The sequence below is a fragment of the Gossypium hirsutum genome, chromosome D13 (genome assembly GCF_007990345.1).
Source record: "Gossypium hirsutum isolate 1008001.06 chromosome D13, Gossypium_hirsutum_v2.1, whole genome shotgun sequence".
Lineage (NCBI taxonomy): Eukaryota > Viridiplantae > Streptophyta > Magnoliopsida > Malvales > Malvaceae > Gossypium > Gossypium hirsutum.
In genome coordinates, this window is record NC_053449.1 from 37,739,320 (window position 1) to 37,761,524 (window position 22,205).

General features: G+C 34.5%; 3 protein-coding genes and 1 long non-coding RNA gene across 5 annotated transcripts; 2 read left to right on the forward strand and 2 right to left on the reverse strand.

Moving 5' to 3' along the window:
* The first annotated feature begins 1,483 nt into the window (after positions 1 to 1,483).
* Positions 1,484 to 5,667, forward strand: LOC107919311 (putative UDP-glucuronate:xylan alpha-glucuronosyltransferase 4). Its single transcript, XM_016848792.2, has 2 exons — positions 1,484 to 2,245; positions 4,727 to 5,667. Exons 1-2 carry the CDS (start codon positions 1,525 to 1,527, stop codon positions 5,665 to 5,667), a joined length of 1,662 nt encoding a protein of 553 aa, XP_016704281.1. The 5' UTR covers positions 1,484 to 1,524.
* On the reverse strand, positions 4,683 to 8,485 carry LOC107918402 (pentatricopeptide repeat-containing protein At3g05340-like). Its single transcript, XM_041109744.1, has 2 exons — positions 6,290 to 8,485; positions 4,683 to 5,002 (listed from the first exon to the last, which is right to left on the reverse strand). Exon 1 carries the CDS (start codon positions 8,017 to 8,019, stop codon positions 6,439 to 6,441), a length of 1,581 nt encoding a protein of 526 aa, XP_040965678.1. The 5' UTR covers positions 8,020 to 8,485; the 3' UTR covers positions 4,683 to 5,002; positions 6,290 to 6,438.
* A 406-nt stretch (positions 8,486 to 8,891) lies between these two features.
* On the reverse strand, positions 8,892 to 14,676 carry LOC107920199 (mannosylglycoprotein endo-beta-mannosidase-like). Of its 2 annotated transcripts, NM_001327169.2 has the most exons (11): positions 14,444 to 14,676; positions 13,635 to 13,773; positions 13,229 to 13,456; positions 13,034 to 13,092; positions 12,637 to 12,685; positions 12,155 to 12,385; positions 11,568 to 11,737; positions 11,278 to 11,482; positions 10,286 to 10,954; positions 9,970 to 10,197; positions 8,892 to 9,865 (listed from the first exon to the last, which is right to left on the reverse strand). In NM_001327169.2, the coding sequence occupies exons 1-11, from the start codon at positions 14,590 to 14,592 to the stop codon at positions 9,062 to 9,064; spliced, it is 2,931 nt and encodes a 976-aa protein (NP_001314098.1). In that variant the 5' UTR covers positions 14,593 to 14,676; the 3' UTR covers positions 8,892 to 9,061. The 2 variants fall into 2 exon arrangements, with proteins under 2 accessions (NP_001314098.1, XP_016705256.2); XM_016849767.2 differs by lacking the exon at positions 14,444 to 14,676 and having other exon boundaries at positions 8,965 to 9,865; positions 13,643 to 13,773.
* Positions 14,677 to 15,091: 415 nt separating this feature from the next.
* On the forward strand, positions 15,092 to 15,532 carry LOC121225444 (uncharacterized). The gene is made up of 2 exons (XR_005923326.1): positions 15,092 to 15,245; positions 15,465 to 15,532. It is a non-coding gene; the product is annotated as an uncharacterized lncRNA (long non-coding RNA).
* The last annotated feature ends 6,673 nt before the right edge of the window (positions 15,533 to 22,205 follow it).

The window sequence follows — 22,205 nt, forward strand, 5'->3', positions numbered from 1 at the left end:
TGCGCCATATTATTTCAGCATAAGGTGTTGTGATTGACCCAGACAAAATTGAGACAATTGTCAGCTGGCCCACTCCCACAATAGTTAAATACATGCGCGCTTTCTTGGGCCTGGCTGGATATTACCGGCGTTTTATCCAACATTATGCAACGATAGTGAGCCTATTGACGGATCTAGTTAATAAGGATGCTTTTGTTTGGATGTCTGCAATAGGCTTGGCTTTCTCCAAATTGCAAAAATTGTTGGCCTAAGCCCCCTTACTCCAGCTTTCGTATTTTTCTAAGCCCTTCACTTTGGAAACAGATGCATCGGGCATTGGCGCCGTTCTATCTCAAGATGACCACCCCATCACATTTTTTAGTCAAAAACCTTATTCTTGCTTAGTCTTATCAAACTTAGGTATCTACATTGAAAATGATGTTTCTCTTGTCTCATTCTTACACTTGTAATCATATCAAAGACAGTGTCAACAACCTTGCTACTTCAGCTGCCATTTCTGGAACTCCATTGCCAACTATACACCGGATCATTGTGCTCCAGTGTCAAAAACCATATTTTTATTTTATATATATATTTTAAATTATTTATGTATTTATATATTTTTTAAAGTTTTAGAATTAAGACAAAATTAATAATATTGTTTTTTATAATGTATAAAAAAATAAAAAGGAATGTTTATTTTATATGATGCTTATTTTTCTTATTATTTTTATTAATAATCATATTACCAATTACTTTATTGGATTAATATATTTTATATAATGATTTGATTTTGATTTTTGTTACTTGTTTAAAAAATTTTATTGTATTGATAATTTTTTAAAAATATAAATGATGTAATTACAATTTTGTCCTATCAAACATGATATGTGGAATTATGATATAATTATACTCTATTAACTAAACACGTTTAGGGAATTACAATTTTTTTTATAATTACAAGATAATATAATTACTATCCTAATAATTTACATTTTAATTCAACTACTTTGTGTAGTCCAAACAAATCCTTAATGTTTTGAAATAATAGATGTCTATAATAAACAGGTGTTAAAAGAGACTTTTGTTAACGAATTCCTTTTATTATGAAGTGTAGATGTTAAATCAAATAAAAAAATCATGGGAAGTAAAAAAAAATACTAAAATTTAAATTCTCCATAATGTCAAAGAAAAGCTTTAACTACAGCTTGAAACTTGATAAAAATAAAATCCTAAATAAATTATAAATGCAATTACAATCAAATGATGAATACATCAAAATAACAATGAAAACGTGGAAGCATAAAACTTAATTCGTAAAATCCCCAAAATCTTAACGGACAAAAATGCATGAATGTATTTGGCAACAAATTTATAAACCATAAAGATATTTCCAAAGTAAGTAAAAATGAGAAAGCAGGTAAGGTTTTAAATAAAAATGAACTGCCACGTAAATAAAACCATGCACGTGTTATATTTCCCTTCAATGTCTCTTCTTCGGTTCTTCCCATTCAACGTTCTAAGAATTGAATCAATACTCCAAAAATGGCTTCCAAACCCTTCCATTGCAACCAAATATCCTTCACTCTCTCAATCACACTTCTCTCTTTATCCTTGATCATTTTCCTTGTATTTTCCAGATCAAATCACAACATCATCGATGCTTTTAAACACAATCCCCCTCCCTCCAACCAACGCTTCAGAAACCTCGATCTTCTTCAAGAAGACATTAATGGTAAGAAGGAGATTAAAATCGGTTTAGTTAATATCAATTCCAATGAAGAAATCCAATATCAACTACCCGGTTCAGTTGTTAGTACCGTCCACGTTCGCTTCGATCGTGTTTCCAAGAAGAGAAAATGGGAGGATTTTTTCCCCTTCCGGATCGATGAAAACCAGCAGAATTGTCCGGAGATTCCGATGCCAGCCCTGGAGAAGTACCAGGATCTGGACGTGGTGGTGGCGAAGCTGCCATGCAAAGGGTGGAGCGGGAAAAGCGGGATGAGGGATGTGTTTTTGCTTCAAGTGAATTTGGTGGTGGCGAATATATTGGTAGAGAGTGGGTGGGTGACGCCGGAGGTAAAACGGGCGGTGTACGCGGTCTTTGTGGGGAGCTGTGGGCCGGTGCAGGAGATATTCAGATGCGAAGATCTGTTGAGGAAAGTGGAGGATCATAGGGTGTATAAGCCTGAGTTAAGGAGGCTTAAACAAACCATGCTTATGCCTCCAGGCTCTTGCCAACTTGCACAGCCATACGGTGAAACTGGTATTTTACTCTTCTTCTTTTTTTTTTTCTTTTCCTTTTTCAATTTTTTTATTCTTCAAGTTGAATTTTTCCAATATTTTCAATTCAGTCCAGTCTGATTTTCACATACACTTCTTGAGAGGGCCTAAAACAAAATAATGTTTAAATTTTGAATGGTGCTTACAATCCGTTTTAATTCAATGATTTGGAGGGAGGCTTACAATTGTTTTACCAAAATAGACACACAATTCTTTTTTCTTTTTCTTTTTTAAATTTTTGGAAGGTATTCATGACATTACTGGTAAGCAGATTTTTTTTTGAATAATCTAATTATAAAAATTACTTATAACCCCTCCCTAACTCATAAATGAAAAAATAATACGTTTCAGTACACTCGAACCTACATCTCCCTACATTGACCACAATGTTTGTACTAATCAAATTTAGTAAAATTTCAAACTACTTTTTTTTGATTGAAAATTTTGAATTTTTGTTTAGGAGTGGCAATTCTAGAAGGAAATGATAATAACTATTTTTTAAAAGAAAATGTAGTGTTTTTTTTTGTAATTCAGTAAAATTAATGCATTAAATATATTTTTTAATAAAATGATAATTAATTTATTTAAGCATTTGGTAAATAAACTCATAAATTAATGGGTTTAAGTTTCCTTCCTTGTAAATTAATTAATGTAACCAACACACGAAAAAAAATATCTTGCATAAATTTGATCATTCAACAAATTCCAACACTAATTTTTTCAATTCAAAATATTAGTAATTGTAATTAGATTTTCTAGATAAATAATCATCTTGGAAAAATTTAAGTTACTTGAATTTCAGGAATTATAAAATTTATTAAAAAATAATAATGTTAAAAATAAATAATATAAAAATATATTTGTAAAAATTTATAAATAATTATTAGTAATATAAAATAATATATATTCTAATAAAAAATGATATTTTGAAGTTTAAGGTATTTTTATGGAAAAAAAAGTTTGTGGCAAAATCCTAATCACTCCACAAATTTCGAGTAAATTTACTTTGATTGGAGTTGATTTTTTTTTTTGCTTTTGGAAAGTGGATGTGGGCTAGGTGGGATAGATTTTGTTCTGAGAATAGGTATGAAACAGTTATGGTAATTTTTACCCCACTTCACTATATGAAATTACAATATTATCTTTGTTATAGAAAAATCCATGTTTTATGTTTAATTTATTTTAAAACTTATGTTTAAACATGTTTAAACATTTACTTACCTTTAAAAAGGTTAAAAAAAATAGCAAAAATTAAATTTAAACAAAACGATGTGGGCTGAGATTGAATGCATCCACTATTCATGAAGATGATAGTAATTTTTAAGATTATACATCTATAATAAAGTGGGTTAAGTGGTAAAGCAAAACATGTCAACTGTAGAGTAGTAGTAGATTTAGGGTGAGTTTGGATGAGCGGTGTGTTTACCTGCGGTTAGTGTAAAAACAGTAGTGGCGGTGAGATTAGATACTGTAGCGATATTGTAGCGTGAGACAAAAAATAAGTTAAACGCACCGCACCGCACCCAATCGCCCATCCAAACCCACCCTTAATAACATCTACTCCCGCCTTACTCTATTATCATCCTTAGTATTAAATGAAATAATAAATTATGAGAGAAATTAAAAAATCACTTCTTTAAAATGAAATTTAAATATAGAATTTGACTATTTATATCTCTTTTGAATTTGTTCATGTTTGGATAAATAATTTTTTTTTAGAAAACATTATCCTATTGGAATTCCATAAGTTATAAAATAAGAATAATTTTAATAATGATATTTTGAATTTTAATTTTTTTTATTTTATAGTGAGATGATGTTAAATTTTGAAAAAGTGCCTTTTTTATGTGGAATTTAAATTAATTGTTATACTTCGAAATTTTTTATTAATTTTGAGATCTTCCGTTATTATTTCTTTCTTATATTTATATTTTGAGTTAATTATACCAGACATCCTTAAACTATAGTCTTCATTCTAAATTGGTCCCTAAACTTCAAAACATTTTAAAGTGGTTTAATATCAACCATATCCTTCCATTATTGAAATTGTTAATTTAACCATTAAATAGCATGTAAAATCTTATTATGACATAATTTAAAATGAAAAATTTAAAGAAAAAAAATTTCTACAACATCCATTTTTACAACTTTTTCTTTAAAATTTTTATTTTAAATTATGCCATAAAATCCGATATCTCATTTAATGGTCGATTTAACAATTTTAGTAATGGAGGGAACTTATGAGTATGACATCAACAGTTTGAGGATGTAATTAGAATATTTTAAAGTTTAAAGACCAATTTAGAATGAAATTCATAGTTTGAGGATGTCTGGTGCAATTAATTAATTCTTAATATTTTAACCCATATTTGTCACCCCAGCTTGTGGAGTTAAAAACAACAAAATTGGATTTCAAACTTGATGTAACAAATATGTTTTGAAAATTTTATTTGGTGATATTCAGGTAAAGAAGCATGGAGATACCATTCAGCAGATCATGAAAGGCTAAAAATGCTAAAATACAGTGCGTTCCAGCAAAGGGAAGCCTATGCAACAGTTCTTCACACATCCAAAGATTATGTTTGTGGTGCCGTTGCTTTGGCTCAAAGCATAATCCGAACCAATTCGACTCGAGATTTAATTCTTCTTCATGATGAAAATATAACCCCCGAATCCTTAGTGGGTTTAAAAGCTGCTGGTTGGGACACCCGGCTGATCAATGGAATCCGAAGCCCCTTTGCTGACAAAGATTCATTCAATGAATGGAATTTCAGTCCTCTTAGAATATGGATGCTAACATGGTATGATAAAGTTGTTTTCATTGATGCAGATGTTCTAGTTTTCAACAACATTGATTGGCTATTCGTTTTTCCTCAACTATCAGCTGCACCAAATGATAAAACCTTGTTTAATTCTGGGGTGATGGTGATAGAGCCATCATTGTGTGTGTTTGAAGATTTGATGGTTAAAGTTTTGGAAATGGATTCATACAATGGCAGTTATCAAGGGTGGTTGAATGAAGTCTTTACATGGTGGCATAGGTTGCCTTCTCAGGTGAATTTCCTCAAGGATTTCGAAGGGGAAGATGGCAGGCGTCAGGAAAAGATCCTGGATGAGATTTCGGTCCTACATTTTCTGGGGTTGAAGCCATGGATGTGTTACAGGGATTATGATTGTAATTGGGACAAGGAAGGAATGCTGAGGTTTGCAAGTGATAAAGCTCATGAGAAATGGTGGCAAGTGTATGATGAAATGCCTGATACACTGCAACCATATTGTGGCCTAACAGAGCACATGAATTGGAGATTAAAGAAGTGGAGATGGATAGCTAGGAGCCTTAAACAACCTGATGAACATTGGAAGATTGGTGTAACAGATCCTCGACAGTACAATCTTGGTGCTTGAGAAAGGGTAAGTGCCAAATTCTTGAAGGGAAAATCAGAAGAATTTATGTCTTTATTTTTTCTTTCTAATGCAAAATAGTATGTATTTGGTGTGTTTTTTTTTTTTTTAGATTTTATGTAAGATTTTGAAAGTGTGGAACAAGGCTTCAACTTATCCCACAAACCTCTGTAAAAGTAGTTATAGAATTCTTTCAATACAATAAAATATAATACTTAATCCCCCATCGATCTCTATGCTATTTCTTTTTAATATAGTCTCCAGTTTATGTTTACACAGTTGTTTTGCCCTACGTTACTCACATTTGGATGTGAATGTCAGATATAGGTACGTATCCAACACGGGCATGTTCACTTCAAGCAATTGAAGTTACAGTGAACGTAATTTCTGAAATGTTTTATGTTTAAACAGTTTGCTTCAAGCAATTCTGATAGATCAAAGACGATCATGACCAAAAGAATTCACTAACGATCATTTTAAAGCTTTCTTTTCTATTAAAACAATAAAGGTATACTCATGAGTTATTCAAGACCAAATTGAAGATAAAACATCCAAAAAGTTCAGAACATATGGCATTCAACAGGTTTCTCTATTAAGGGAAAACAACTGAGAATAAACATCTTACCTGGAACCTGAGTTGCTCCGACTCTTCATTTCTCTTGAAGTACCCATGTCCGGCACCTATATCCAATGCATATTTGGACATATCCTCCAAGTTCCCTCCAAATATATATAAATCTTGGAAATTTTGAATATATCGTGTCAGACATATACCTATGTCTGACACTCAGTCGGAGTAACATTGCCTGGCACATAGCCTTCTTCCAACATGAGTTCCAATAGCTCTTCCAGAATCCCATACATAAGCTCTGCTTGTGGATGCATTCTATCTTGCACAACAAAGCTGTGGACTTCCTTTTCAATCTCTATCCAACTTATACCAATTTCTTTCGACACCCCAATTTCCTTCATTCTCTTAATGGTCCTTGCTCGTTCTTTCCACTTTCCTCGAGAAGAATATATGTTTGCCATTGATACATATGGCACTGGGCTTTCAGGTGTTTCCAAAATCAGCTGATTAGCTGCATATTTCCCTATTTCAGGATCACCACGAATGCTACAGGCACCAAGCAATGCTTGCCAAACAAGCATGTCAGCTTTAACAGGCAATCCCTCAATGAATGTCTTAGCTTCATTGAGGAGCCCTGCCCGGCCTAACATGTCAACAACACAAGCATAGTGTTCTGCCCTGGGAATAATTCCATAAACATCAGTCATCGACTTCAAGAGTTCCATACCCTTTTCGACTAAGCCCACATGGCTACAAGCATGAAGCAAAGAGAGGAATGTAATGTCGGTTGGTGCTATTCCATCTGATCTCATTTCCTCGTATAATTGTAGTGCTCTACAGCCATCCCCATGACGAGCAAAAGCTGCAATCATAGAGTTCCACGAAATTGAGTTCCTTTGAGACATTCGACTGAAGACTTTGGCTGACTCCTCTAAATCTCCACATTTGGAATACATGTTGATGAGCCCATTATTAACATAAGAGTTGAAACCAAAATTTCTTTTAATGCTTAATGAATGAATCTGCTTACCCAAACTCAATGAAGTATCCTCACTGAATACCCCTAAAACTGCTGACAACATATTAGGATCAATTTCAATACCTGACTCGAACAATTTCATAAAAAACCTTTTAGCTTCTTCCTTGAACCCATTTTGTGCCAAACCCATAAGGATTACCGTCATCGAAACCTCATCAAGATCTTGTGCAGATTCAAAAATTTTCCATGCATCATTCACTTGCCCACATTTAGAATACATGTCCATTAGTGAACTCTCGATGCAGACTTCGGACTGGATCCCTAACTTCCATAAAAGACTATGAATTTGACGCCCTCCCGTTAGTGCTTGCAAACCAGAACATGCCATCAATGAGCTTAAATAAGTTAAAGAATTTGGACACACAGGCCCCGAACGCATTTGATTAAACAATTCCAAGCTTTCTTCATACAGTTCATTTTGCACCAAGCTGGAGATCATAGCTGTCCAAGTAATAACATTCCTTTCAAACATCTCATCAAAAACCTGCCTCCCCGAACTCAAACATCCACATCTAAAATATGAAGTAATCAAAGAATTCCCTACACTAATTTCTTTTTCATATCCGTTCGAAAATACTAATCCATGCATCATCTTAACGACATGATAAAACTTTACTCTGTCGCAAGCTGATAAAATAGTAGTCAAAGTCGCTTGATCAAACCAACAAATACCAGATTTTCTCATCTGTTTGAAGTATGCGAAGCCCTCATCAAACTTCCCATTCCTTAAAAACCCAGACACCATCGTGTTCCACTAAATGGTATCTCTCATTGGCATTTCATCAAACAGCTTGGTCAAATCAGTTAAAGTGCCACATCTTGAGTACATTCCGAGGAGAGAATTCCAAACAACAAGAGCATTATTGGAATCCTTAAAATCTTCAATTGGGTAAATATTTTCAGGGTTTTTGATGAAGGAAGCGTGGATAGAGGAACCCAGAAGGAAGAATCCTTGTTTCCCAGAGAGGGATAAAAGGAGGCTTAAGTCCAAATGGTTGAGAACAAGTTTGGGGAGATTTGAAGATGGGAATTGGTAGAGTTTTGGGGTTTTGAATGGGAAGAGGATAGAAGAGAAACATGAAGGAATTTGGGGAATTAGTGATGTGAAAATCCATTGGGATTTCATCCAATAAATTTGAAACGGGTCAGTGATAGAAATATGTTACTATCTGTTTCATTTTGCGTTGGGAGAGAAGCAACGCAATGGGCACAAATTGGGCTTTGCCTTAAATGCTTGATACTTTTTTTCGGCTTAATTGCAAATTTTATCCTCAATGTTCTATTTTCTTTTTAATTTCACCCTAATTGTTTTTCGATTACACCCTTTCTTTTGTAAATTTATTCAAATAGATCATTTTTGGGTGGAAACCATTAAATCATTAACGGTCAAAAATGTTTGCTGACTGTGCGTGACAATTTTCACTGATTAGGATGCCACGTCAATAAATATGATGACATGGCAAGTAATTTTTAATGAAAATAAAATTAAATTATGCTAAAAATTTACATGGCCAAATCCAAAAAAAAAGATGAAAATTTCAAAAAAAAAATCAAAAAGATAAAAATATATAATTAAAAAAATGTAAAAAAAATGGAAATATCATAATAAACTCCAGATTTGTGTAATCATATTTAAATGATGTATAATAATACGGTGACTAGTGCATCAATATGAAATAAATGCAAAAAATAACACAACTTGAAAAAGAATTTTAGATATAACAAATCAGAAATGGGTTTCTTTCTCCAAATATGAGATACCGAGTAACCAGAATCATTCAATCAAGTTAAAGAACAGTGTGCACTCCATGATGGTAATTCCAGCCTCTAAGTGTTACTCTTGGAGACACACCTGGAGGGACCTTGAATGATATCTTAATTGACATCTCTTCACCTGGTACTAATGAAAAATAGTTATCCGAGTAATGAACCGGAAGTATTCGACTGTCTTCTCCTTCTTCATGTTCCAGCTTTGCACCATGAACCGAGAAATTAAGGAAGAAAGCAACTCCTCCATCACTTCCATTTATCTCTGCAACTCTTAAACCATCACTTTCTCTTGAAAATTGTCTATATAGTCTCTGAAACAAACCCGTTGGCTGTTTCAGATCAGTTCTGGTGTCTGGTATAGGTTTGAGTGAAGTCATATCAAAATCTGAATCATCGTTTCTGACAGCAAAATTGTTCTTGTAGGTTAAAGTTTTGGGATCAGGTTTCTTCGATTTGTTTAGCACCTTCATTTCAACTTCATACGAGGAACCTTTGATGAATGTCTTTGATGTTATCTTAAGAGGTATTCTCTTGTTCCTGTATGGTTCCAGCAGCTTGTAATCTCCACCAGAAACATGTAACCAGTAAAAGTTTCGGGATACAATGCTGTAATTTGAAACGTGGTAGAGTTTAAGAAGGAGAAAGAACACTGGCTTCGGGTTTTTTGACTTTGGATACTTCATCTCACTAATGGAAACTACTTTCTTCGGTGGCAAGGAAAGCTTATCAAAAACTTTGTAATACGGACAAGCTCCTTCAAGATCCCACACTGATGCTTCTATAGCGACATTTGACAATTCCTCGGCAGTAGTATTGACAACCTGTTCATGAAAATGGAGGAAAACCAGAACTTTCTGTTGAATCGCTGATTGCACTAATAAATACAACCATACCAATTTGTAGCATTTACTTCCCAGCACTTTACCTCTATAAAATATGTAGCAAGATTGAGCTGGACATGGATTGGCTCCGCAGCACAGCGACAACCAAAAAAACCGGCTGTCTGGTCTAACAGGTGATCATAAAATTGACCACGAAGACCTGTCCATGGGTTCTGCGTCTTCCAAATCAAAACTCCAGTGTATTTGCTCCACATACGGGATGTCCAACCCTCCAATAAAGCTCTATACTGAATGTAATTAACAAGTTGAGCCTGAGATGATTATGCAAGGAAGTTAGCATTAAAATCAAAGAGAACGCAAATGCATTCCCAATTAAAGGAAAAGATTTTCGTGTAATACCTTCAAGCAAAAATCATCCAGATCCTCTGGGGTTCCATACAGTTCAATCTGATCATGAACCTTCCCAGGTTTCGAGTAAGGAAGATATTTGTGGTATTGCCAAATAGGATTTGGAACTTCTTCAGTGTAACCATTGGGAAGCTTCTTAAACAATGGAATTTGCCAACCTTCACGAGGCATGGTTGCTCTGATGGTAGCTGCAACTGGAATTCCTACAGAACCAACCTCAGGGTTGAAACCATATTTGTAAAAGTTATCCTTAAAAGGGTCTTCGGGATTCTGGATTTCATAAGGGCCATCAGTAAAGCCTCCCTTTCCATTAGCAAAGCCATCCCACATGGATCCTTGGATATAAACACGTGTGCCATCCAGATATTGACTAGGGTCCTTGTATGCTGTGGACAATCCTTCCACAGACGTTATATTTTCACTCTGGCTCTCAAAAAATGGATGCAGTTTCAGGTCATTCTTGAGAGACGTGTTGATATCAGCCGGTGGAACCTGTTCGTTGCCACCAACCCAGAGAGCAAGACTAGGGTGATTCCTTAAAAGCTTGACAGTATCTCTGGCACATAGCATGAAAAGATCATGGTCAAGTGGGCCATTTGGATTTGATACTGGGACACCTCTACCATCAACATCACCAGTAATCCAAAACTCCTGCCATACCTACAAATATTATAAATTGGTTACTTCCAGGTTAATCAGGCACATTAGATTAATTAAACCTGCTGCCCAAACTAGTTTCACTTCCTTTCAGAAGGATTTTTAAATTCGTAAAACAGCAGCTCATCCTTCCAAATGGTTCCTAATTCTTTATAACCTTCACAATCCTATACATGCTTGACTCTCATCCTTCTTTTCGACCAACAAATTTTGTTCTCTCTAAGGAAAATTTGTAAGCACTAAATTAGGCCTATGATAGTACTTGCATCCAAAAAATGAGCAGAAACACACATATATATAAAGAGAGACAGAGAATAGAGTTTTACCAGCAAACCATAAACATCACAATAATGATAAAATTCTGGCCTCTCGGCCAACCCACCACCCCAACAACGAATCATGTTCAGATTCATATCTGCATGAAATTTTATGTCTGTTTTATAACGCTCCTTAGAAAGCAGAAGCAAGCAATCAGACAATATCCAGTTACCACCGCGGATAAAAATAGGCTGTCCATTCACCTTGAACAACCTGTCAAAAGATGGCAGTAATGAAACAGATAGAATTTCTAAACGCAATTTTTTAATATTAGTCAAAGTTGATTCCTGAAGTATACCTCCCTCCAGTAGCACTGTCTATATGAGATTCAATTTTGCGAAAACCAAATAGTTGGCCCCAAGAATCAGATTCTCCGTGTCCCTTCACATCAACAGTAATACTGACATTATACAGAGACTGCTTTCCCATTCCATTTGGCCACCATAAGTTGGGCTTGTAGAAGAAAAGCTGCAATATACAGCATAAGCATTTTCAAGAAGTGTTGCAAGTAAATTTTAATGGCAACTTGCAAAAGAACGGATGCTTTGAACCATAACCGTGGGTATCCAATTTCAGGTTGCAAAGAAAGAAAGGATGCTGTTGCAGAGGAATTATCATTTAGTTTCCTCTAAATAACAATATATTTACTTAACGAAAATAAAAGGGGCGGTTAAAATTTCTCGATGAGATCCAATTCGGTCAAATCTTGCTCCATATTCTCTCAAATGTGTCACTACTCTATATCAAAATGCAAAAAGTCAAACACAAATAAACAATAGAGGGGGGAAAGGCAACTGTTTATCCAAGACAAAGAACTAACTTCAATGCAACCAAGGATGCAACAAAACACATTCAAAAATAAATAAGAAAGTTACCAACACTGACCTGAGGAAATGTATACTGAATACGAGCTCTAGGAGGGATTGAAACATGCTGAGTCTTAAGATGCTCCATTAAGCAAACACTTCCTTCAAGTTCTGTTGTCACTTGGATATTTAAAGAACATTCAGCAACCCAAGAACTTCTGTTTTCCAATTCAGTTGTTGCATGCAAGTATACCCTTGTGTAACGGTCAAAAAACGAAGAAACTAAGTGTGGATCAATTATTTTCACCGGCTGTATCCAAAGCAAATGCATCAACAAACAGCATTTAGATTTAATTACCAAGTATCATAAAATAGTGATAGTGAAAACACAAGCACCATCAGCAACTGATATCTAGGTCTAAACTGAGTGCTACAAATGACGGTACTTAGAAGGAAAATTATTTACAGCATTGTGCAGAAATATGCATGCTCAATAGTCAACACTAATACGAGATAAACACTAGTACAACGAAGTTTTTAAGTCTTATGCATAAATCTTACCCCGGTAACAGATATTGAGACTTCATCCCAGATACCAGTGTTCCGATCCCTGAGACAAGTAGAGGTCAGATATTAAGATATCGAGTTTTGCAGCTTTAGAAAACAGAGGTTGGATCCTAGCTGACAATTCAAAAACTTCTAAGACATACAATAATAGATGACAAGATAATAGAATACCAAAAAGAAAATGTAATATAATTACATTGATTAGCCTCTATATACTAATAGAACTGCATTGTTTTTCTCCCTGCCCTATGCACTATAATAGATGACAAGATAATAGAATACGGTTAGAGTACACTGTGACAAGTCGCATTATTCATCAGAAAATCAAATATCAGCAAGAATAAGAAAACCAAAACAAAACCCTGAAGTTTCAAAGTTATAATATGTTCACCTCACTGGAGCTATCCAATCCCAGCCCTCAACATATTGTGTGGCAACATCTTTTCCAATCTAAGATGACAAGAAAGGGTGTTAGCAATTAGGCCGCAGTTTTTGCTCACATTATTAAATGCCTACAATTTAACCTCAAACCATTTTGTTAGAGATAAAACAAATTAATGAGCTTTGTTTGAACAAAGATATTTACCTCATGATCCCCACCTTGCCCACCCACAGGGGGAATGCTCCCAGGATGGTCCGGAGGGTGAACAAGAACAGCCAGCAAGTTTGAACCATCAGGATTTAGGATATCAGTGACTTCAAGGGAATGTCTTCGAAACATCCCTTTAGGGAGGACCCTTTTGTGCCCATTTAAGTATACCTCAGCAGAGTAATTGATTGCACGAAAATTCAGATCTAAATGCTGAGCTCCTGACTGCAAAATATAAAGTAAATCAGAACAGAGCATTTGTTAGTTGCATATAACATTTTCAAGATTTAGGGAAGACAGTCTGACCAATTAAACATCTACCTCAATACAAACCAAAACAAAAAATTTTAGTGTTTTAAACTCATATTTAACCTCACAGATTTCATGTCAAAACACTGCATACCAGCTTACACTGGAATTTTGTGAAAAACCAGAATGTGTAGTACTCCCTTCCAGAATCAGCTATATCAAGGATCGTCTCGTTCTCCAAACCGTAAAAGGGATCACCAACAACTTTGTTCTCTACTAGAGTTGCCAAAACACTGTCGATCAAGAACAATTTATCCAAACCATTAAGATGAGAACTCACATACTAGCTCCATTCAAGACAATTGACTTTGTATCCAAATTCAACTATAATATTTTTCATGACAAGGAGCAAGGTCATTTTTGCATTTGATAGGACCGTAGAAGCAGATGTAGAATCATCAAATGATTCCATTATTAAGCGAAAACCGACAGTTATAGTCCAAATTTCAACCCATAAAAATGATAAATAATTAAAAGGATTGAAAATTTTTTAAGCACATTGATCTAAAAACGAACATTCCTTTTGTTTCTTTTGCCACTTGCCTTTAGCTTCCTTATAAAAAAGAGCCACAATTATGGCGTTATATCAACAAAACTACAATTTTTTTAATTAAAAAAAAAGTTGAAAAAGCTAACAACCAAGCAGAACCTAATTATGAAATTTGATTTATTATCCTAATGTTGTTATAACTCTCTCATTTTCCTTCAAAATTAAGTGATGCATAACTAGCAATTTTCTCACTCAAATCTTTGCATTTACTATCCATATTAAAACAAGAGAAAACTCAAGTCAATCCAGCAAAACTCAGCCTACATTTAAACAAAACCAGAAGTAAATGGAATGCTGTATATGCAAAATATACAAAATCAGAACAAATATATACACAAGTGGAGGTTTATTACGTTCCAGGAACGACAGCTTCCATCCAGGGAGAGGTTGGGCTAGTTGGGGGATAAGTGGTGGTGAGCTGAGTACCGGTGAGTTGAACGTCGGTGGATCTGGCGGCGAGCCATCCCGAGTCAAGCAGAGTCTTTTGCCCAATCTCTGCCATTGCTGTGTGTAGGGAGCGAAGTGAGAAGAGAAGAAGACTTTTGAAGAGTAAATTTTTCTCGTCTTGGGAAGACTTGTGAGCTGACACCGCGTTTGAAAAAGATAGTGTCGGTACTTAATCAATGCCACGTGGTGTTTGTCGACTTGTTTTGTACGGCGGTCATTTCTAGGTGGATCTGATCTCTTTATAATCGGCCTTTTTGTTCATCTCTTCCTGTCTTTTATTTGATGACTTCTGTTTTTACTACTTATTATATTCATTTTAGACAACAGAGATTACATTACATACCAATGTCTTCATAACATCAACCATCCATTTTCGATTACATTCATTCAATCGATTTATTATTATTAAAGATACTTCAAAAAAACAAATGCATGAAGTTTGGGCTAGCCTTTTAAAGTTATAATTTATTAGTAAGCCATCTATTTTAGGCCCACAGGCTATAACCAAAATAAAGTAAGAAAACCTAAAATATTATACCATTTAACTCTTTCAACTTCTCAAAGCCTCAATCCTTTTTTCTCATTTTCTATTTTTCAGCAGGGACGGTGACTGAACGCAGAAGCAGATCTGGAGGGAAATGGGCAACTGGAGAGTGGAGAGAGGCTGAGAGGTCAAATGGACGAGGGACGAGAGTGGTGGTTGCCTGGGTGGGTCTCGAGTTAGTTTTTCTTTTTCCGGCTTGCCCAACTTGAAGCAGTCCAGTTTTTTTAAAAAACCGGTCCGACCAATTTTTATTGGTTTTTTCGGTTTACAATTTGCGGTTCAATTGCGATTTTTTCAATTCTCGATCTGAACATTTTTTATTAGTGTTTGGATCAATTCCCAAACGATCAATTAATTCAGTTGGATTCAAACATCATTTTTAGGTACAAAAGAAGATTGAACTCCTATGGGGAAACAATACAATTAGCGGGGTATAAACTGCTTTTAGATTTATTTTTTTAATTTAATGACTGCACATATATACTCTGCTATTTGCTCACTCTCGTGAAAAGCTCCTACCTCAACTTCGTCATGCATGTTCTCTTGGCTACGAGAACGGTATATGTTCGGCATTTCTAACAATTAGGTTGTTGAGTGTTTTCATGTGTTTAATTTCTCTATTTATATAATAAGATTATCAGACGGAACGTCGTAGATAAGTTCTCATCTATGTCAACACATATCCTATTCTAAGATTAATTCGTGTTCTCTACGTATGAGTTCACCCGCACGGCGGTGCGAACCTACCCTATACAAATTCATGAAAGGATACGAACTCATCACATGCGAAACCAAGATGCAAGCTATGTAGGCTATGGGTCAGTCCAAGTCGGGTAATAGGTCGGTACTAACGAACACCATAACAATTTGTCTCTTATTTAATTCAAAGAACAATTATAAAGTAACTTTTTTGAGAACTTGACTTTGCGAAGTGGGGAATATCTGAGAATGAAACTTATCGCATACACTTTTCTTTTTAAATTGTCATACGTTTCACCACGTTTTGAGGAGAGGTACAGATGTATAAAGTTGATTATGTTTTTATTCTCAGACACAAGAATTGTCAAGGTGTGAAATTTTTTAAAAGGAGGTTATCTTAACCCTAAATATTGAACCGTTTGGATTTGAAATTTTTTAGAAGGATAATCGTGATTTAAAGGTAAATTTCTTAACATTTCCAAATTGTATTTGTAGTTATTCTGAGTTTAGTTGGGCACGATAATTAGGTCGAGAGGAGGTGATCGTATCATTCAAGGTAATCGTGATGGTTCGGGGAGCGAGCCCTCACAAAGCATAAAACAAATGCTCTCATGGAGGCGAAAGTGTATGTTTGCACTGTAATACTCAATTTTAATCCGGACTCATATATGTAAATATAATCTTCGAGGATATGCAATCTTAGATATGATATGCAATCTTAAATATGATATGCAGTCTTAGATATGATATGTAATCTTAGAAGATATGATTTTGTAATCTTAGAGATTTAATTTGTAGATACCCTTTAATCTTCCCCGTTGATGTAATTGATCTGTACCGTTGGATTTGGGGAGGCTCAGCTATAAATAGAGGTCTCTCCCTTCATTGTAAAAGGAGAAAAGAATCAATAAAAAAGGGAGAACGATTGGCAGTTTTTTAAAGGTGGCTTACTGTTTTCTTTTTTTTTCTTTTTCGATTATTTTTTATTTATTTACGATTTTAAAAAAGGGAGAAGGTGATACCACTGCGAATTTTATTTATTTATTTTATTTAGCCCTAATAAAGTGATGCGTTTCAAAGGATGGAGATATTTTCTCATTCGAGCCCTATGAGTTATTCGTGCCTTTTAATTGGGCCCTTCATTTTTTTTAATTCTATTGATTTTCAATTTAATCCTTAATCTTTCATTTTAGGTTTTTAGTCTATTTTATTAATTTTGTTATTATTATTTTTATTATTATATTATATATTATTATTATACTTACATATATGTGCGCATATGCATGTTAATATATATACATATATATTTTAAACATTTTAATATATATACATATTATATACCTACTTTATTATTATTTTATTTTCATAGTTTTTTTTATACATATATATACACATTTATATTTCATAATATTTATACGTTTGCCCATATTCTATGATTTTTATATGTTTATACATTTTTGTAATATGTACACATATATTTATACTCCATTCAAAGCTTATTATAAATATTTTTCACGTTTTTATATTATACTTATATATTTCATTTTTTTGTAAATGCATGAATATGTTTTATATGTATATATTTATATTTTCATTGTTTTCATAAATGCATTATGTATTTTATATATATATAAGTTTTATAACCCAAAATTTTATGAGTAAATTATCTTTAAGTCTTTTATTCTTCATAGTTTCAAATATATATATATTGTACCTTTTTCTCTTTATATTTTTTTTGTTTATTTCCTTCATTTGCTTATTGATTTATGTTTTCATTTATATTCATTTGATATTTTACATGTCGTTGTTTATGTACATTAATTTCGTTTATTTCTATGCCATTGTTGTATTTATTATTACATTTTATATTTAATGTAGCATCACATCATTTTTTTTTCGATTTCAAAATTTTCAAAATTGAAATAACACTCGTATTTAAGATTTTTAAGGAAATTGAGCCCTAACGTATTGGGCTCCGATTTTCTTCGTTAAATCCAACGATCGAGGGTTGCTCATTAATAAAAAATATATAAAATAAAAATCTTGTTGTTGGGGAGTTAAATATGTTGTATCCTAACGTATTGGATGTGACGTATTGATTTCTGGAGATAAAGATTTTTTGAAAAAAATAATAATAAAGGAAATATTTCAAGTTTGGGATTTTGAGGAATTGTGCCCTAACGTATTGGGCCGCGATTTTTTAAATCTTAAACAAATGAATATTCTTTTAAATTTTTATTACACGAGTTTTAGACTAATTCATTTTTGAGGAAATTAGAATGCTGTGCCCTAACGCATTGGGTGTGACATTTTCTTTCTCTGAAATGATAAGGGTCTTAATAAGTAACGTTTTTAAGTTTTTGCTAAGGATTATATTTTTCAAATTTTTGACATTAAGACACTAATTAATTAACTAGGTACCAATTTTGGGCGTTACGAGGGTGCTAATCCTTCCTCGTACGTAACCGACTCCTGGATCTGTTTTTTCTAAAACTCGTAAACCAAAGCCGTTTTTTTAGGTGATCCAATCATACCTCAATAAAAGATTGGTGGCAACTCCCAATTTTCATTTTTTAAAGTCGACAACTTAAAATTTTTGTTTTTCAAAAAAATGGTTTCGACAGCTTGACGACTCCACTAGGGACACATACGAGAGTCGAGCCACAAAGTTGATTAATTTCTGTCTTATTGTCGAGAAAATAATTTTTTTTAAAAAATCATGAGATCATTGTGCATTCATTCATTTTCTTGCTTAATTGATCTTTGTATTATTCGTTACATGAGTTGAATGATTTTACTCTTTTAAGTGGGAGTGAGAAACTATTCTTTCATGAGGTTTTCACCTTCGTATAGGATAGTGGATCGCTTTCGGAATACATCGGTACCTATGCCTTTGTGAGATTATCATCTCCGTATAGTCATAGGGAAAATGTGTTCCCCTGAACCGAACTTGATCTATATGAGCCTATAATGGGTGAAGATCGAGGAATATGCTGGTTCGGGTACCCTTACTTTAGAACCGAACCATATATAATGAGCCTTAGGAGCCTACCCTAGGTAGAATCACACCGAATGCCTAGAGGTCACTCGAAAACTTGGTTTAAATTTACGATCATTTTGTTGTATTTTGTCCATTTTTGTTACGATTATAATTACTTCGGTTTGTAATTACTTTATTGGTTTAAAATTTGATGTTTCTGCATATTGCATTACATAACCACTCGATTATATCCTTTTAAGTGGGAGTGGGAAGTTATTTCCTTCGTGAGGTCTTCACCTCCATGCAGGATAGCGGATTGCTTTCAGGATACATTCGTACCTATGTCTTCGTGAGATTTTCATCTCCGTGCAGCCATAGGGAAATGTATTCCCCTGAACTGAACTTGGTCCGTATGAGCCTATAATGGGTGAGGATCAAGGAATCTACTAGTTCAGGTACCCTTACCTTAGAGCCAAACTACATATAGTGAACCCTAGTTGCCCACCTTAGGAATAATTACACCAAACCCTAGTGGTTTCCCGAGTAGGTACTTTATTCATTTGCTTTTACTTTGTACTAACTTGTTTTTTATGTTGTTTTTATTATGATTGCATTGCATTTACATTTAAAAAGAGGTGTTGATTCACGTTCAGTTGCTAAATAGAGAGCTTGTCATAAGAAAATGAGTTTCTTGATAAAGTGGATGACAATATGGTTGTCCGAATATGGTCCAAGAACACATGATAAGAGAAGGATGATAATTTAATGGAGGACTACACGACTATGGCTCCGTTGCCCAAGGATTCAAGATGGCAAAGATTATTCGAGAGCTTCTGAACATTTTTAAAGAGAAGCCAACAAGCATCACGAGGATGAGTGAGCAACAAGTTATGGCCTGGATTGAGCAAAAAGGAGATAGAAGAGACGTTTTTTGAAGAGTTCGTGAGATTTATCTTAATGCTCGAATGAAGAAGAGGATCGAATATCTCCGCCTATGAGGATAAGGCCGTATAAATATCTATTTTATGTAAAGAGATTTATTTTCTAATAAAGTTTTCTAAATGGAATTGAATCAGAATCGACATCTCTTTATGCATTCATTGCATGCATTCGCATTGCATGACATCATAAACATTAAAGTCCACTAAAAGAGTCTAATCGATTAAAATCATTCAAGTTAATCTGGAAACTAACTAACCAACGAAACACTGTTATAGTACCCAAGCAAAGTCAGAAGGCGTGGATCAAAGATTGGAGAGAATAGAGCAGATGCAAGTACAGATGCTAGAGCAATTGACCAAATTTCAACAAAATATGAAGGATCAGATGCTAGAATTCCAAAGCAATATGATAAACCAGTTAACCTAGTTATTGGCTAGAGGGTTAGAAAGAGAGGAAAACCTAGTGGTCCACTTTGGGGAGGATAATGAAGACCCTAATTATCCCTCAAATTTTATCCCGATAAGTGTCTAGCCAGATATGCACCCACAAGGGGCACCCCTTACTATCAAATCCCAGTAATATCAGATCAATACCTTAACACCAATGAATCGCCCAACAGGCTTAAGATCCAATCTGATGAACAATTTAGTCAATCCTATTGCTCTTGATAATCCAGCAAAAATAAAACAGGCGAGGGTAGAATACTCAGATACTATAATGGCCCTAAAGAGAAAGGGGAATAAGGGGGATAATGCAGGCCGATATAACAAGGGCCACTCAAAACCAATCGCTGTGGACCGGCCAAAGACATAAACCACCAGTCATCAGAGTCCTTTAAAGCGAGAATCTTATACGAAGGCAAATACAGAAAAGCCTCACTTCACACCTATACTGATGTCTTATAGTGAGCTATATCAAAGCCTATCTAATGTGCATGTAGTGTCCCCTTTCTACCAGAAACCAATGTTGCCTCCATTTCCTAAATGGTATAACGCAAATGCTCAGTGTGAATACCACGCAGGAATTACGGGGCACTCAATAGAGAATTGCACCACCTTTAAGAAACTGGTTGAAAGACTCATTAACATGTGTGTTGTCAGATTTGATGACTCGTCTAGCACAGAAAATCCACTACCCAATCATATTGATAAGGGGGTAGACGTGAGGGCATGAATTGGATTAGTTATTTCTGATTCAGGAGGAAACCATGGAAAGACGAGGAACCATTGTGAGTTCCATCACGAGAAGGGACACGAGACCCAAGAGAGTGTGAAATTCAAGGTCTTGATTCAAGGCATGATGGACGACAAGGAGATGAAGCTTTGTGAGGAAATTAAAGAGGAGAAAAATATGCACATAATAATGGGAAGTGTTCACATCAATGACATATATGAGGACACAAATGAAAATTGACCTTGTTAGATATCCACCCTTATAAATCTGGAGTGTTCTAAGCAATTGGACTGCGAAAGACATTCCTATAGTTTTTAGAGCTTATTTAGAGTAATGTTCAGAATATTTTTGTTGTTTTTAGCCTAAAAATGATAGAAATTCTTTTGTGAAAAAGGCTCATGTCTGAACGTCATTATTCTAATAAAATATATCTTTGCATTTATTTTTGAGCCAATATTTTTCATTCTTTTTGAATAATTATTCTTTCATTCTTTTGGATTTTCTTCCATAATCATTCTTTCATTCATTCATGATCATATTGTATAAATAATTATTCATAAATTCATATATTCCTTTGTAAAGTCTTTGGTATTTACCATGGGTCCCTAGATATCAATGACATGAGTGACATTACTACAGATTTCGAACCTTCTTTTGAGCGAGATATGTGTTTAGAGGGATCTCATGACTTTGAAGATGACATAGATTGTAGCCTATTTCCGGACTTGTTAAGGATAGTAGAACAAGTCAAGAGACGAATCTTACCCTACAAAGAATCATTGGGATACATGACTTCTCCTTATCTGGGGCATGAAGGTCATTTGGTCGATCTCGCCAAAAGAGTCTGACGGTCATCGATTCATCTTTGTGGTCATCAATTACTTTACTAAATGGGTGAAAGCTGCTTCATATGCCAATGTCACAAAGTCGACAGTTAGCAAATTCGTGAAAATCATATGTCAGTATGGAAAGTCAAAAGGATCATATCTAACAATGTACTAAATTTGAACAATAGCACAATATCAAAAGTTTGTAGTCTGTTCACGATTAATGCCTAAAAAAAACTCTACCGGGGTAATACCTTTCTATTGGGCCCATCGCGGTTTCGCCTATTGAAGACAAGATTCTTTCTCTGAGTTTTTGAATCTAATTCCGATTGAAGAGGAATGTTCAAAGTTATCCATCATGGTCAAATGCGCCAAAAGCAAATGATGCGAGCTCACAAAAAAAAAGGATCCGCCCTATAGAACTCTTTGAAAGGAACCTGGTATTGAAGAAGATCCTTCCCATACAAAAAGAACTTTATCCCAAGTTAGGAAGGACATTATGT

Coding starts and splice junctions, on each gene's coding strand:
- LOC107918402 (XM_041109744.1), bottom strand. CDS start 8,019: ATGGTGTCTGGGTTTTTAAGGAATGGGAAGTTTGATGAGGGCTTCGCA.
- LOC107919311 (XM_016848792.2), top strand. CDS start 1,525: ATGGCTTCCAAACCCTTCCATTGCAACCAAATATCCTTCACTCTCTCA. Junction 2,246..4,726: donor ACAGCCATACGGTGAAACTG/GTATTTTACTCT, acceptor GGTGATATTCAG/GTAAAGAAGCATGGAGATAC.
- LOC107920199 (NM_001327169.2), bottom strand. CDS start 14,592: ATGGCAGAGATTGGGCAAAAGACTCTGCTTGACTCGGGATGGCTCGCC. Junction 13,774..14,443: donor GAAGCTGTCGTTCCTGGAAC/GTAATAAACCTC, acceptor CTTGATCGACAG/TGTTTTGGCAACTCTAGTAG. Junction 11,738..12,154: donor TTCAGTATACATTTCCTCAG/GTCAGTGTTGGT, acceptor TGTATATTGCAG/CTTTTCTTCTACAAGCCCAA.